Genomic DNA, 16,491 nt, shown 5'->3' on the forward strand with positions numbered 1-16,491 from the left:
TCTCTCTCTCTCTCTCTCTCTCTCTCTCTCCTAGGGGATTGAACTCAGGCTCTTGTGTTTCTAAGACAAGAACTTTATGAATTGCACCATTTCCCCTGGTCTCAACAACAGTCATTTTTTTGAGATGAGTCATACATAAGATATAAAGAAAAAGTACACTAGAAGCTGTGTTTTGCGACTGGTGCTTTAAAAGACAGACCCTTAAAAATAAAACAGAATAACCCATTAAAATAATTTTCAAGCTTTTCCTTGTGGTATATTTTAGTTGACATGCATTAGTGTTTTACCTGCATGTGTGTCTATGTACCACATGTCTGTAGTGCCTGTGCAGGCCAAAAGAGGGAGTTGAATCCCCTAGACCTGGAGTTTCTAGTGATTTTGAGCAGTCATGTGGGGGCTAAGACTTGAACCTAGGTCCTCTAGAAGAGTAGCCAGTGTTCTTAACTTTGAGCCATCTTTCCAGCCCCTGTGTATGCTTTGTAACACTATGAATACAATAGTCCTACAGTTTACATCTTTGCACTTTTGGGGGTGGGGTTGGGTTTATTTACAGAAGGTCTACCTACTTACAAGACAAGTCACATACAAAAAAAACCCAAAAAACAAAAAACGAAAAAACCATATAAAACTTCCAAACCATACTGATAGAAAAGAAATCTTTAGGGAAACATACTGTGGCAACTTATTCTATTATCAGACTACAGGAGTAGTCTTGTCCATTTTCCGAGGCTCCCAGACACCCTGGAAGCCTGGTGTTCCCTGCGAGGAATGGAACAGGAGGGAACCAGGTGTAGAGAGAGGCAGGATGGTGAGCCCTGATCCCCACTCAGTCCTTACCTTACCCATCCAGCCGTCTTGCCCTTTGCTCTCGCCTGTGAATAAAGAGCTCGACCCACAGTTTTCTCTTTAATGGAGCTTGTAAATGTCATGCCGTTCACAGTCCTAGAATAGACAGAAGTCAACAGTGGGCCACATTAGTAGTCTTAGGGAAACTAACAAAGAACAAGCAATCAATTAGATTTCATGAACGAGGGCAATGAACATTTTGAATTGCAGGAAGCAAGACAAGTGATCTTTGAATAATTTTAGAGACAACTCTCTTGTCTGACTGTAATTTGAGAGAAGTTAAGTTGGGTTCCAGCTCCCTGGATTTCTCTTATGTACTATTATGTGTTTGAACCATTCTATGTTCAAATCATATCTTTCAGGTGACACATCGGGGAGTGGATATGCTCTTTAATTGTAGCCTAGGAGAGGTGACTAATAAGCCATTTGTTAGTTAATTTTCATTTTGTTAATCAGATTATCCTAGAAAGAGATAAAAATTAAACATAATCCACTCTTCAGGGATGTCGTAGAGAAACCCAAACACTGTATATGACACTGGGTTTAATTACTGGTTTCAATTCCTTCCTCCCAAAGAAATGTGTGACCCACAGCACTGACGTATTGCAAATATACTCATATAGAATACCATATAGAATACATTAGGATTCGTAGATCTGTCTCTCTCAAAGAAACCACATACAAATGTGAGTGAGTAGAAGGTAGCTACCAGAGTGAAAGTCTTGCATTTGCTTCAATATGTTAGAGATGAGAGACAGGGGCTGGAGAGATGGCTCTGTCAGTAAAGTGCTTGCTGTGTTAATATGACACTTTGCACCTACATTAAGACTAGGCATGGGGTTGGACAGATGGCTCAGTGGTTAAGATCAGTGACTGCTCTTCCAGAGGTCCTGAGTTCAATTCCCAGCAACCACATAGTGGCTCATAACCACCTGTAATAGGATCTGACACCATCTTCTGGTGTGTCTGAAAACAGCTACAGTGTACTCATAAATATAATAAATAAATCTCTCTCTCTAAAAAAAAAGACTGGTCATGGTGACACATGCTTGCGTTTTAAGCACCAATGATACAAAAGTCAGTGGATCTCTGGAGCTAGGGTAGCATACTTGGCAAGTTCCAGGCCAGCAAGGAATCCCATCTCAAATAAAAGATGGACAAAGCCTGAAGGAAGGCAACTAAAGTTGATCTCTGCCTACTATACATGAATATGCATGTATATGCAACTTCACACACATGGACACACATGTGTGTACACACACACAAACACACACACTCTCAAAACAATGACAAGGACCCATCTCATAGTGATCCAAAGCAGGTCTCTAGTTCAGGAAGTAAGAGGCAGTGCAGCAGGGTCCCCCTAAGGTCTATTGTACCGGGAGGGCTTTGGGTTCCAGGAGCATGCGATTCCTGCTTTTACATAGGAATTACTCACATGGTGAAGTTGGAGATAAAGGCTCCTTTGGGAATCTGAACATCGAACACGACACTCTGAGGCAATGGGGAATTGTTCACCAGTTTGCTCTGGATGGTAGTTGTGGCCATCCGAGAAGTAATAGTGGACTGGACTTTGTAGCTATAAAGAGTCACTGGATCAACAGTGTCCTGAAATTTGGCAAGACAGCATAACTGTAGTGACAAAAAGCTACACAAAAAGCTCTATGTACATGGTGTTGCAAACTGTGTATTTTACTAAGAGATTTGGTAGATACATAACTCAGGTACTGTTTAGCAATCTTCTACCTTCTTGAAATACCCCACAGAAAGAGATTGGCCATTATTATAAGATGTCGCCCCAACTTTCTCTTTCTGTCCTCCTATCTCTCTACCTCCCTCCCACCTTCTCTTCCTTCATCCCTCCTCCCCTTCCTCCCCAGTTCTTCTCTTTGCCTCCCTTCTTTCTTTCTTGTTCCGTTTCCTTATTTCCATTATTTTAGAATCTGGGTAGAAAATGGTTGTGGGACACAAGATGGACTGAAAGAGCTCAGGAAAGAATTTCAAAAGCAGGAGGTGGGCCCAGGAGGTGGGGTCACAGGGCTGAAAGAGGATGCTGTCTGTGTCTTTAGAGTGAAATGCAAGCAGGGATGCTGTGAGCAGAACTCCATGTGCAACCACCAAACTCCATATTGCTTCCTCCTTCCTTCAGTCTCATCCTTTACTATCATGTCTGCAGTCCTTGCTTCTTTCCCTACATTAAAATACGCCAAGCGAAACTGACGTTTGCACACAGTGAACGGAATTGTCCCAGAAAGGAAGTTTTGATGCAGTTGCTTGTTTAATAATACCTTGGGCCTCCTTTTCCCTCTGCTATGCGTTGAAGGTAGCCCTAGCGTAAGCAAACAAAACAGGACATGGCATCGGTATGGTTACAGGCAAGGTATGAAGAATCTCTCCTTTAGGATGTTCCCAAGAGCTGCACGGTCCTTCAGGGCAATGTGTGCCCTGCTAGATTTTACCTCTTCTTCCTCTATCATTTCCTTTACTTCACTGCTAGGTCTCATTCCATCGATTTTGCTGTCCAAGTCTAATGCTTCTAATTAGTTAGCCCCAGCCTACCTCAAGCTAAGATAGAATCCAGGCCAATTTATTTTCCCTTCCTCCTGCTCTAAGGGGGAAGCTCTCAGTTCAGAACAGGACACCAACACAAACCACTCCCTTTGGGTTTACTCCTGTGACCAGAAGGTCTACTCTGGACCTTTCAGGAACTTGGGCCATGAAGCCTGGTATCACGTGGCTTCCCATAGCCACAAATATCAGGTATCATGTTTTTAAATCAAAGCTATTAAGTTGGTATTAAATGCATATTGATGGGTGAAACCTATATCATTAGTAAGACCTGAGAAGACAGGAAAGGCGTGTGGGTCTCAGTGGCATCTGCTCTGCCTGCAAGCACTGTACTCTTCAATACTGTGTTTCAGAAGTACTTCCAAACAGAATTGGGCAAGGGAAAGTTTCAAAAGTCAGGTAAATACCTCCAGTGACGGAGACAAAGGAGACACGTGGATTGGCTTCCGGGTAATAGATAACAGAAAAACCACCCACACACCAATCTGTGACGCAATCGAAGCAAACTCACCATCTCCTCTCCGGATTCCTCAGGAAGGCTTCTCTGCAGAAGGAAGTCAGAGAGACAGTCATCCTTCAGCCGTGTGTGGCTTACTACCTCAAGGCAAAACCCCCACATTCTCAGTCAGAGAATTACGTTGCTTCCATATGGTGGCATAACTTAGTCATTGAAGTCAAGGGGAAAAAATGGAGTATTACGGAAAATGGTTTTCCCATGTGTGAGTTTCTCTGAACGATCTTCTCAGCCGTCTTTGTTGGGATGTGTGTACTGTTAAAGCTTTCAGGTCACAGCTTTAGAAGAACTTTATGACATTTTCTGACCCTTTGCTGTTTATATAGCGGTAGGCATTTTCCTTTAGAGCTCTCACCTTGCTCATAATGATGCATCGCTTTAGAGTCTGCCTCATCCTCTTAGACTAAGCTACGTGAGAGCAGACTTAGGTGTGTTTCCTACAGTGTTAGCTCCAGAACCACACATGGTGAATGGTACCTTGAAAGCTCTATGCCCTTAGCCACGTTAGAAGATTAGCCACATGAGACCAGTGAGCATAGGCAAAGATTTCCACCTTACTTTTGAAAGGTAACCGTTAGGTTAAGAGGCATGGGTAAACACTTACTGTCTGAGGGGTTACAAAAAAATGTCCAAGGTTGTGTGTGAGCAAATTTTGGGTCAGATGGTATTTTAATGGATGCTGTGTGACACGGGTCAGGACTGCCTTTTTGCAATCCTTGAGGTACTCTGTTTCTGAGCTGACCTGGAGTTTTCCAGTTCCAGCTGGCCCAACTTTGTAACCATCCTCCTGCCTCAGCCTCCAGAGTGCCGTGATTATATGCATCACCATACCCAGCTCTTTTAGATGTTTTGACACAGTGGTTAATGACTAAGTTTTCTCTCCAGAGACATGATACAAAGTCCTGCCTTACTGGGTTTCTAATCTATAAAAGCTGGACTTTAGAAAGTCAAACATTCATAGCCAGACAAAGCCAGTTTTCTCTCAGCTTAGCGTTACTTCCACTAACACCCCTTTTCTCGGTATGTGGGCTCTGTGTGAGAGAAGCCAAACCCTTGTTGGCACAGCAGAGCTCTCCCTCCCCCACAAATTAGGAGATTTCCCAGGTCATCTCAGCAGCTTCCAGGATGTCTAGTTCTTTGGACCAAAGTTTCTCCAAGCTGCTCCCTTTGACAAAATATCCAGAGGAAGGAGAATGGGTGATTTTACTAAGTGCCCTTTACCGGTAGAAACTTCTGGAAAACAACGTCAAAGTCCCTATGTACAACACCTTGATAATATTCTACATGACTGTAACAGTATTGGACTGACTACTCTCCATTAGAAAAAAAAAGGCACAATTTTTTTGAGAAAATAGAGTCATCTTCTATCTTGTCTCCACTCATAGTCTCTTACACTTACTTTCACCATTTGGAATTGAGTTTACTATACCTGATGTCTTCCATTCTCTTGCACAAATGGAAGTTTATCTGGGGCCAGTTCCACAAGATCACTGTATTCTGCAAACTAAAAAAGATAGCTGTGGATGCTCATTTCTTTTAAAAGTCATCTACAGAAAAGAGGCATTCATTATATTATTTCTTTATATTCATTCCTCTGTTGTTAGATTATCTTATTTTTGATACAACAATTTCTTTAATATGTATATTTGCTAGTTAAGACTCAAATTTGTTGGGTGTAAGAATTCAGGTTTGAGCTTGCCTGAACGTGATAGGGCAGCCATGTAATCAGATGATAAAAGGTTCCCAGGAGAGTACCTGGATGGATTTAGGGGGACTTAATCAACAACTGTATGAAAAAAAAGGCTGCTTAGAAATTACCAGAAAAACACTAACATGTTTGGGTGTTTTACCCTCAATGTGAGATTTCTGACACTTTCTTGTGTTTTCAAAGTGTTGGAAAATATGATAGTTTTTAAGCAGAGTGATTTTCCCTCCTGAAAACATACTGTTTTTTTTTTCTTCAGTATTTTTCTGTGCAGTCCATTCTGTGGTATTCTCTAAAATAATCCTGTAACACATGTTTCTCTGCCAGCCCAGAAGTAGCTCTAGTATGATATTCAGAATGTCTCAGTTCAAAGTTTCTGCTATACTGGGGTGTCCGATGGTCTCAAGTAGAGAGCTGAAACCCATGGCTGCCATTCCTGAATTTTGCCAGCTCTGTTGCCGCCTTCTTTTTCAGAATACTTAATTTGTTCTTATTACAAAGATGATTATAAGTGTTCGCTTACATATAAAAGACAATGATGCTTTGAGAATGGCTAAGTCAAAGGGTAACAATATTACTTCTATCTAACAGGACTAGCAATCACTGGGCAGTTCTAGTCCACGTATGGTAGCTGGTAGTTTACATTCCGCTCTTAATTCACACTGAAGTTTGGAATAGATCTGTTATTACATAGGATTTTATATAAGGAGTGGGCAACTATGCTCTTTAAATGCCACATAAATATCTGACCACCAGACTTGATTTAAATTTCATACAAAAATCTGATAATGTCTTAGTAAGCAGCTGCATTTTATAATCAAAACAGAAAGTGCCAGCAGGAGGAAGAATGTTCTCTCAAGTTTCTGTTCTATTTCAGAGCAAGTTCATTGAATAGGAATGGCATTCAGCCATTTGCAGCCTGTTTGTCCAGGCCAATAGCAAGGAGTCCTGCATCAGTACTTACTTCTGAGTATCCGTTTATGGGGATTTCAAAGGCTTGTGCTTCCAGAAGAAACAGCCAGATGAGAAGGTACACAGACCGCTGCATTTTGCTGGACATCTGTGCCAAGCTCTCCAGAGCAGATGGTCTGGAGAGAACTCCCCACCTACGGAACCAGGTTAGCAGGAACTTGTCTGTTGATGAGAGCAGATCGTTTTAAAAAGAAGAAAAAAGGAAGAAAGAGCACTAACTTTGCTCAAATTCAGAACAAATATTTGTTCTGGAGCTCAAACCTGAGCTGTGGGGGTGGAAGGGAAAGCTGGGGTTATTCAAACAGCAAGGCCAGGAGCAGTTCCTGGGCTGTGAGCATGAGTCAGGGTCAGACCCAGGCTTAGACAGTTGTGCATTCCCCTACCCTTGATTTTGTTGATTTTAATTGATCTCAAAATCAGAGAGACTTGAAGATAAATATCACCCTCTGTAAATGTTCAAGTAAGGCACTATATTAAGGAAGTAACCCAGGAAGAAGAGCTAAACTCACAGTGTCTGGAGATTAAAAAAAAATATATTTAAATAGCAGCAGGAGGGCTGGAGAGATGTCTCGGTGATTACGAGCACTGGCTGTTCTTGCAGAGGACCCAGGTTCAATTACCAGCACCCACATGTTGGTGCACAGACACACACAGACACACACAAATACACATGAATACAACACACACAAACACAAAATAAATTAATCAAAAAACATTAAAAATAGAACAAGAGGCATTTAGAAAAAATAAGAGAAGAAATAGAGTGATTCTCTGAAAAGAGAATTCATGGTTCCCGTCTTCCCCCTCACTTTGATTACTGGGCAGTTGTTACATGCATGGAACAGGGGAAGTTGATGCAGGGGACTAGGGCTCACTTCTCAGGGGAAATATTCATGAATTGAAGTGTCCCCCTCTAGCCACTCCTCATCTCTGTTGGCATAGTGGTTCCATCATTCTCGTGAGTCATACTGTGAGAATACAAACTATGAATTGTAAAATTGTTACTATGTTATTACGACACCATGTACTGTCTTCTGGGAAGGGATTTAAAGAGAAAACAGGATGAAAAATCCATATCTTCAAAAGATGGACAACAAGTCCATTGGTAAATAAAGGGAGAGAGCTAAGCACCTAGCAGGGACAGTTAATGGACTTAATTCACATAGTGCACACCTCAGTGGAGGCTTTATTATGTACTGGGTACCAAATCCATAAGAGAAAGCCTGGGGATCATCCTGGGACACTCACTACAGTAGCAGAGGAGGACAGAAATACACTGGATGAGGGGCAAACTAGGTCATGAGCAGTACAAGGATGGGATCCACTGACCTGGAGACGTGGAGAGAAGGTGGGGCTTTATGAGCTGGGTCTACAAGGATAGGGGTGATTGCTACAGGCTCACTGTAGCAATGCTCTTAGGAAGCAGGATGATCATGACCCAAGGAAGAGGGGATATATCAATATGTCAGGAGATGGAGGGAAAGAAGAAGGAATAGGCAAATGAGAACACAAGTCTCAGGCCAGAGGAGCCTGGATTCTGCGCTCCAGGCAGAAAGACCTCAATAGAGATAGAACGGGAGAGGACACTTTGGGTGTGGCTCAGATGATGAACGTAGCAAGGCATGAACTCAAAGACCTACTTCAGAGACTGACACTCCTTTTGAGATAGCATGAGGTCCTGGACCAAGACAAAGACAGTGCGGCCAGCTTGAGACGACAGTTGGTTCATGAACTAGTCACATAAAATGCTAGATGTCAATATGAAAGGGTAGGTATGCACACTTTCCAAGCATTTACCTTTGATATGTAGATGTGTGTGTGCTAATTATTGCCAACTAATGAAAGCACTGTGCTGACTAATGAGGCTGTTGACAGCTGTAAGAAAATCATATAGACAGATAAATAGCCAAGACATCATGGTGATTATCGGATTGTCTAGCTTTGGGGCAACTTAGAATTTTCCCTTTACAATAGTAGCTAAGAATCTGTCCTTTTAGGTCACACCTGCTTCTACTATTTGCTCACTCTGGGATAAGCATCATCTCCCTTTGCTGTAGACTGAATTGTGTCCCTCTCAGATTCATAGACCACACCCACTATAGCAAGACTCAGAGTAAAGAAAAAGATGACAGTTAAATGATGTCAGAGGGGTGAGGCCCGTGATCCAGTAGGAGTTGTATCCTTATAAGTTTCCCCATGAAGACTCAATAAGAAAGCAGCAGTGCACAGATCAAGAAGGGCCTCCCTATGGGAAGCTAAAAATGGTAGCTGGATCTTAGACATTCATCCTTTAGAACTTGAAGAGTAAATTTCTATTATTCAATCTGCTCAGCTCACAGTATTTTTAGTTATGACAGCTTGAGCTAGGACATTAATCGCCTTCTACATCATCAACCTTTAGACCATTAAATATGGTCATGTATTTGGAGTGCTTGGCACAGGGGTTGGAAAGGTGCTTGCTCAGTGGTGAAGACCACTCGCTGCTCTTTCAGAGGACCCAAGTTTGGTTTCTAGTACCCACAGCAAGCTGCTCACAATCATTTCCAGAGGGCTCCAACACCTCTAGCATCAGTAGACACCTGCACTCACATGTTCATACACATGCACACACACACATGCACATACACACGCCCCACATACACAATTCAAAATAATAAAAGTAAATAAATAAATTAAATTTTTTGCAAACTTGCTAAATGCTCAGTAAATAATGTTTGCAAATCATGTTCATGCAAGGGAATATAGATTTTGGTGTGAAGACACTTGGGCACAAAAAGATGGAGTTCCATAATCGTTAGCTATACTTACCTACAACACTTCTTTCTTTCAGATTTGGGAGAGCAGATCTTTTTTTTTTTTTTTTTTTTTTTTGTTTTTCGAGACAGGGTTTCTCTGTATAGCCCTGGCTGTCCTGGAGCTCACTTTGTAGACCAGGCTGGCCTCGAACTCAGAAATCCACCTGCCTCCGCCTCCCGAGTGCTGGGATTAAAGGCGTGCGCCACCACGCCCGGCGTGGGAGAGCAGATCTTAGCTCAGTGCCTGGCAGTCTGTTTTTCTGCTTATTGTGAAGAGCAAATAAAGACCAACTGTTTTTTTTTTTTCCACCATAGATTATTTTGTCATATGGCTACTTTTCTTTCTTTTTGGTTTCTTCTAAACAAGTAACTCATCTACATATATTTCCTGTCTCCTTGATTTTGCACACTGGTTAGCATATGAAGTTATTTATTCACTGTAGACCAGGGAGACCTGAACACTGAGGACTTTTTGTGTATTATCCCAGCCTAGCAGAATTTTACTTTCCTTATCACAAAATATGGACACTTGGATGCAGACTATAACTAAGCATAATTTCAAGTACAGTGGGAGAGAACAGGGGTCCTCCATCCCCTCTTGGGTGGTCTGGGTGAACTAATACCAAGCCCTCATGAGAAGGACCTGATACGGCTTGGTATTCTCCACCGAGAAAACGATTTGGGACAAGTTAGGCCCAATGGCACATTTTTCATAAATAATTATAATTTTTTAGTATTCTATCTAGTCCCTTTCATTCACTATCCTATCTTCACTGACTTTAAATTGATATTCAGAATTATCTCTGAAGAAACCAAATTTGGAGCAGTGTGGGTCACATTTCCCTTTTCATGGTGTTAGCTTGTCTCCAAATGCCAAGGTCTCCAGGAAAAACACGGTGTTTGCTCTCTCTTGATGTTTGGAAACTCGGCGACTCTCACTGGGAAGGGCATGTATGTTCAGGTCACTGGGTCCTGAACCTCTGACCCTTCCTCCCCACCTTCTATGCCCAGGCCTTGATAACGTAATGAACTGAAGCTACTCACTGTTGCAAGTGTTCATGATTTACAAGACGAAAATCAATATTATAGAGACCACAAGAATATTCACTTTCCTGTGTGAGGAAAGTCAGCAATAAATCCACAAGAAAAAAAATCACACTATTTCACGACATTTGGATGGAGTGATAACTCAGTGAGCACTCATTGAGAGTTCTAAGAAATGCCAATAAATCTGAAAGTTGCCACTGAATATGTTATGTAGTTTAGACAGTGGCAACTGCTTGCTTATAAAAAGCTCTGTCTTATCCCAGATAGATAGATGATAGATAGATAGATAGATAGATAGATAGATAGATAGATAGACAGACAGACAGCTAGAGCACATCTATATGTAGGGGCACTTGACTGTGCGTGCAAATGTGGAGGTCAAAGGTTGATATTGGATGTATTCTTCAACCTTTTTTTTTTTTAAGACAGTGGTTCTCAATGAACGGGGAGCTCATGATTTGGCTAGGCTAGCGAGCCTGGATCTGTTTCTGTTTCCTTAATTGTAGGGTCACATTCATGACTGTCACATTTGACTGTGACTTGAATGTTGGGGATGCAACAGAGAACCTCATGCTTGTGCAGCAATCAATCTCTGCCCTGAGACTCCCCCCAGTCCAGGAATATGTTTAGAAGTTCTAAATCAAAGCTAAGCTAGTTTATACATAGCCATATTTAACTCTCACCTCCAGGTTCACTAGGTCCAAAGATACACAATACAGCAAATATGTGTTTTTATAAAAATATGGGCTCTAACTACTTCTCATAGTGAAGCCAAAGCATTTTGTTAGAGTTTTGTTATGCTTGCTTTTTTTTTTGAGACAGGGTTTCTCTGTATAGTCCTGTCTGTCTGTCCTGGAACTCACTCTGTAGACCAGGCTGGCCTCGAACTCAGAAATCTGCCTGCCTCTGCCTCCCAGGTGCTGGGATTAAAGGCATGCGCCACCACCATCCAGCTTGTTAGACGTTTTTAAGGATTGTCTATTTGCATTTTAAAGACAATGTCCTACTATCTGGTCACATCTGTTCCCTTACTTTAGGTACAGGTATAAGTTAGTGTCATTTAGATCCATGATATGAAAACACTTTGGGAGAAAAATATTTGCAACAAAATGTCTGCACCATGAGTAAACACATAACCCAGGGATTATGGAACTGGGTTCTCCTTAGTTTTTATGCCAATAAAATCTTTGTTGTTGGGCCATCTTCTTTCCTGTGCTTCTTGTGTTCAACATTCAAATTCACACCATCTTTCCCCCTAGAGATAAAGAGACTAGGGGTGCAGAGCTATCAGTCACCATAGGTCAACCGAAGTATAGCAGCTTTAGGCATTCTTCCCATGGTGTCTAGACGTTTCTGGAAAAGTAGGGAGCATATCCAGAAGCTGGATCACCCAAACATCTAATATCTGAATCCATCTGCTGGTCAAGATCTCCTTCCTGTGTCATATCAGGTCTCTCTCCAAGTTGTAACAGCCGTAGAGTATGGTTGGATGTCTGAGCCATGGGAACGCTAGAGCTCATTTGAATGGACCTTCTCAAAGGTGATGAGGCATGGCTCAAAGTGGTTGTCACATGGCTGGAGCCACTCACATTCACAGAGCCATTACAGATAGTGAATAGAGGGGGGTCTAGAAAGGTGGGCACAGCGTGGTGGTGACAATAGGGTCTGAGTAAGCAGTCTGGTTCCAAATCCTCACTACCTATCACATAGGCAGCTTGCCTCTCTGATTCTCTAGCGATTTCATGCTTGGGCAATATTTGCATACACTGATGCCCATAAGTAAAAGACAAAGATACCTATGAGAACATGTGAAGGTCATCTATGTTTGCATCACACTGAATGCATGCCTATTATTATCATTAATATTATTATTTCTGGTTTTATTTTGTTTTGTGTTTGATCTTTCAAGGCAGAGTTTCACGGTGTGTCCCTGTCTGTCCTAGAACTTTTTCTATGGACCAGGTTGGCTTCAAACTCAGAGATCTGTCTGATTCTGCCTCCCCAGTGCTGGGATTAAAGGTGTGTGCCACCAAGCTCTGCTTTATTAATAATATTATTAAAGCAAGTTTATTGAAGACATTTTGATCTCCAGGTAGCAATGTGTGCCTCTTTCACTTCTGGTCACTTCTCTTGCTTCCCAAGAATGTTTTAAGAGCACGTCAAATCAAAGGAAAAGACAGTCCGTATTGGTTTTAATGTAATCCACATTTACTGACCCTTACTCATGCTCCTAATTAGTCCAGTCCAGAGTCAGGGCAATCGAACCAACTCTTCTTTCTAATGAGAAGAAATTGTAAGGAGACATCTAAGGAGACGTAGGATGATAACACCATGATCAGTAAGTGGGGTAGCACTTGTAAGAACAGTACCTAACAACACTCAATAACATTGGTCCTTATACCCACAAATAAGGCATCATGGAGCCTTCTCTTTTCAAGATGGAGACCACTATAAAACCAATCAAAATGTAAAGTTATAGAGTCCAGTCCTAATGGATATATCAACAAAACATTCTTGTATTAGTCAGGTTTCTCTAGAGTCACCAAACTTATGGCATGTCTCTCTATACTGAAGGAATTTATTGTGATGACTTACAATCTGTAGTCAAACTAACCTAACAATGGGTAGCTGTGAATGGAATGTCCAAGAGCCTAATAGCTGCTCAGTCCCACAAGGCTAGTTGTTTCAGCTGGTCTTCTGTAGAAGTAGATTCCAACAGATGTGCTGGCAAGTAAGTGCAAGTCAAAGAGTGAATCTTCCCCATTCCAAGGAATGTCCTTACTTAGGTCTCCAGCAGAAGGTGTGGCTCAGATTAAAGGTGTGTTCCACCACGCCTGGATCTGGGACTGGCTTTGTCCCAGGCTGACCTTGAACTCAGAGAGCTCCTTGCCTCAGTCTCCTGGAATTAAAGTCATGTACTACCTTGCCTGGGCCCAAGCTTTTCATGGCCACTACTCCTCAAGATGTTCATGCCGAAATCCAGGTCAGAAGCTTGCATCTTCCAGCCTCAAGATTTGGGTCACAACAGGTGAGCCCTCCAATTCTGGATTGCAGTTCATTCCAGATATAGTCAAGTTGACAACCAGGAATAGCCATTACAATTCCCATACCTAGGACCCAGGAAACATTGTGGAAGAAAGGGCAGAAAAATTGCAAGAGCCAGAGGATCAGTGAGTCTGCTGTGAAATTGTGTCACCTAGTGTCGTCAGAAACTACACCCAACATAGATTGCCCAAACATGAACTGAGCAATGATGACACCAGTGCATATGGCAAACTCTACAGGGAACAGTGCATGAGGCTTCAACCCTGAGAACTATAGGCAGCTGAGGGATGCTTAAAGGAGAGCTGGGAGGAAGAGAGGTGGCCTTCCTCAGAGAAGAGCACAGCAACTGGGTGTCCAGTGCCAAATGGACAGCCCTAAAAACATATATAAAAGTAATGCTGTAGGACTGAGCAGGTTATAGTTAGGAACATGCACATATATGTGCACACACATATGTGCACACACATATGTGCACACACATACACACATCACACAGTAACAACTAATGAAAAAAGAAGTCATGGATTTGAAGGAGTGGGAAGGGGTATATGGGAGGGTTTGGAGGGAGAAGGGGGAAGAAAAATTATAGTTGTGTTTTAATCTCAAGATAAATACAAATAAAATGAATAGTCAAAGGGGAGACCATTTGGGGAGGGAGAGGAGAGTCAAGTAAATAGGAGGGAGGTTGATGGGGGGGCAGGGGAAAATATGAATAAAGTATAAGGATATGAATATATGACATGTCACAAGGAAACATAATAATTACTAGCAATAAGTACTACTGGGCAAGCATGTGGACCTGAGTCAGAGCTCAGAACCCACAGAAAAGGCAGAAAGTGGCTGCGCAGGCTCCTGTAATCCTAGAACTAGGGGCAGAACAGACAGATTCCTGAAACCCATTGTCCAGCTAGCTTAGCCAACTCAGTGAGTTTAATCTCACAGCAAGTGAGCAGAGAATAATGGGAGGAAGCTCGACCTCAGGCCTCTGTACATAGGACCACATACAAACTGTGTTAGAAGCATACAGGATAGAATTAAGAGAAATAAAGAGATGGGCAACCCAGCAAAGATGGCTTAATGTCAGTCAACAGTTTATTTGGCTTGTTTCCTTGCAATACAACATCAAACTGTAAAGAATAGAGCGTGCAATGGAGAATATAAACCCAAAGAAAGACAGAGCCAGCAAGGCTGTGCTAGAGGAATTTAATCATTCATTTCTCAGACCAATTACTCTGCTCTACTGAAAGTTCTGAGTAGAAAGAGATTCTAACTTATGACTATTAGATCATCCCAATATTCAAAAAGAACTTGGGGTCTATAAATTACAGCAAGTTGGCAAGCTTGAGTCTTCTTTGAAAAAATATAATCTAAAGATGCTTGGTGACTCTTAAAAAAGAAAGAATTCAAGGTGGGTGTGTGAGTGTGTGTGTGTATAATTTGCCTGAGGCTCACTCAATATGGAGTGGAGATGAAGCTGGAAGCTCACGGGGCAAAAAGGATCAGTATGGGGTTGTGTTTGTTTCTATCACTGTAAAAAAAATAGTGATAATTCTTAAGGGGAAAAGCTTTACCTTATCTTACAGTTTCAGAGATTTGGATCCATGGTGGATTGGTTCCATTGTTCTTTGACTCATGGCAAGGCAATGTGTCTTGGTGGGAGCCTGAGGCAAAGGAAAATGGTACTGTCAGCCAGAAGATGGGGGTACGGCAATGTCACTACATACCTTTCAAAGGCATTGTAACCTGATGATTAATCTTTATTGCTAACTTGAGGGAATTTAGAAGACAAAATTCTAGATTTGTTTATGAGGGCATTTCTATAGAGGTTAAGTGGGGTAGGAAGATTCACCTTGAATGAGGGCAATGTTATCCCACGGTCTGGGGTCTCAGACTGAGGATAAAGCAAGAAAGCAGGCGCGTATTCAGCATTCATCTCTCTCTGCTTTGTGTCTATAGAAGCAATGTAAACAGCTGCATCTCCTTTCTGCTGTTAAGCCTTCTCTACCATGATGAACTGTGTTCCTTTCAAACTGTGAGCCAGGTAAGTCTTTCCTCTGGTAAGTCTCTTCTTTGTCACATCCTGTGTTTCAGAAGTGAGTAACCAATACACCCAGTGACCTAAACCCCTCCCCTCAAAACACTCCTATAAACATTCCACCTCCTCCAAATCATGCAAAAAATTCAACCCACAGGTCCTTGTCTGATGTTCTAGACTCTGACTATAGGGTGGAAGGTGCAGCTAAGTAGCAGAATGCTGCCTAGTGCAGGCCCTGTGTCTAATTCTTGGTACTAAAACCAAGTAATCATACACACAAACTATTTAATAATGGTCAGTAGAGCAAAGAAGGCAGAAGAGGACAGTCTGGGCCCCAAGTTCAGGAAGAAGACAGAAGGGGATCTAGGAAAGCAAGCCAAGCAAGAGAGCTCTTTCAAGATGTGCTTAAGGGTGAAGAAAGAGGAATCAAAGATTTTCAGAGGGAATTGCAGTTGGGGTTACACTGAAACCAGAGCTGTGGCCTCATTTTGGTCAGGCCCTCAGAGGCAAAGCAATTTGTCAACAGACAAATTTATGAGTTGTCACATATAAGTCATAACCACGGCCGTTACATCATAGACAAATCCTCCTGACTATGGAACTTACAAATAATACAGGGAGATTTGCTGCCCAAATAACTAGTGCTTGACATTACATTGAAGTAATTTTATATCACTTTACTATGATGTTTTTAAGATAAAGACACAGGTTTGTCATAGTACAGATTTATTTTAAAAATGTTTCTTATGGGTGATATAAGAGAAAATGCAATGAATTTTCATCTGGTCAACTATAGGACCAGTTGTTTCAAGAAGTCTAACCAGGAGAATAGAATGACATCTCAAGCGATAGCTCAGTTGGTAAACTATTCGCCTTGTAAGCGTGATGAACTGGTTCTTGTAATAACAGTGCTGGGAGAGGAGAGGCAGGAAGGTCTCTGGAACTCCATGTCCAGAGAGTCTAG

At 41.9% G+C, this 16,491-nt stretch overlaps 1 protein-coding gene across 1 annotated transcript in view; it reads right to left on the reverse strand.

Annotated features, from left to right (window-relative positions):
- The window catches only part of Itih2 (inter-alpha-trypsin inhibitor heavy chain 2), a 34,855-nt gene extending 28,051 nt beyond the window's left edge, over positions 1-6,804 (reverse strand). Inside the window, exons 1-5 of the mRNA XM_021184669.2 lie at positions 6,598-6,804; positions 5,358-5,432; positions 3,926-3,958; positions 2,285-2,454; positions 838-942 (exon numbers count right to left, since the gene is read on the reverse strand). Of these exons, the coding sequence (XP_021040328.1) occupies positions 838-942; positions 2,285-2,454; positions 3,926-3,958; positions 5,358-5,432; positions 6,598-6,693 (479 nt within the window). The 5' untranslated portion in view covers positions 6,694-6,804. The remainder of the gene's footprint in view (positions 1-837; positions 943-2,284; positions 2,455-3,925; positions 3,959-5,357; positions 5,433-6,597) is intronic.
- Between the last annotated feature and the right edge of the window lie 9,687 nt (positions 6,805-16,491).

Source organism: Mus caroli, chromosome 2 (assembly GCF_900094665.2).
Source record: "Mus caroli chromosome 2, CAROLI_EIJ_v1.1, whole genome shotgun sequence".
Classification (NCBI taxonomy): Eukaryota; Metazoa; Chordata; class Mammalia; order Rodentia; family Muridae; genus Mus; species Mus caroli.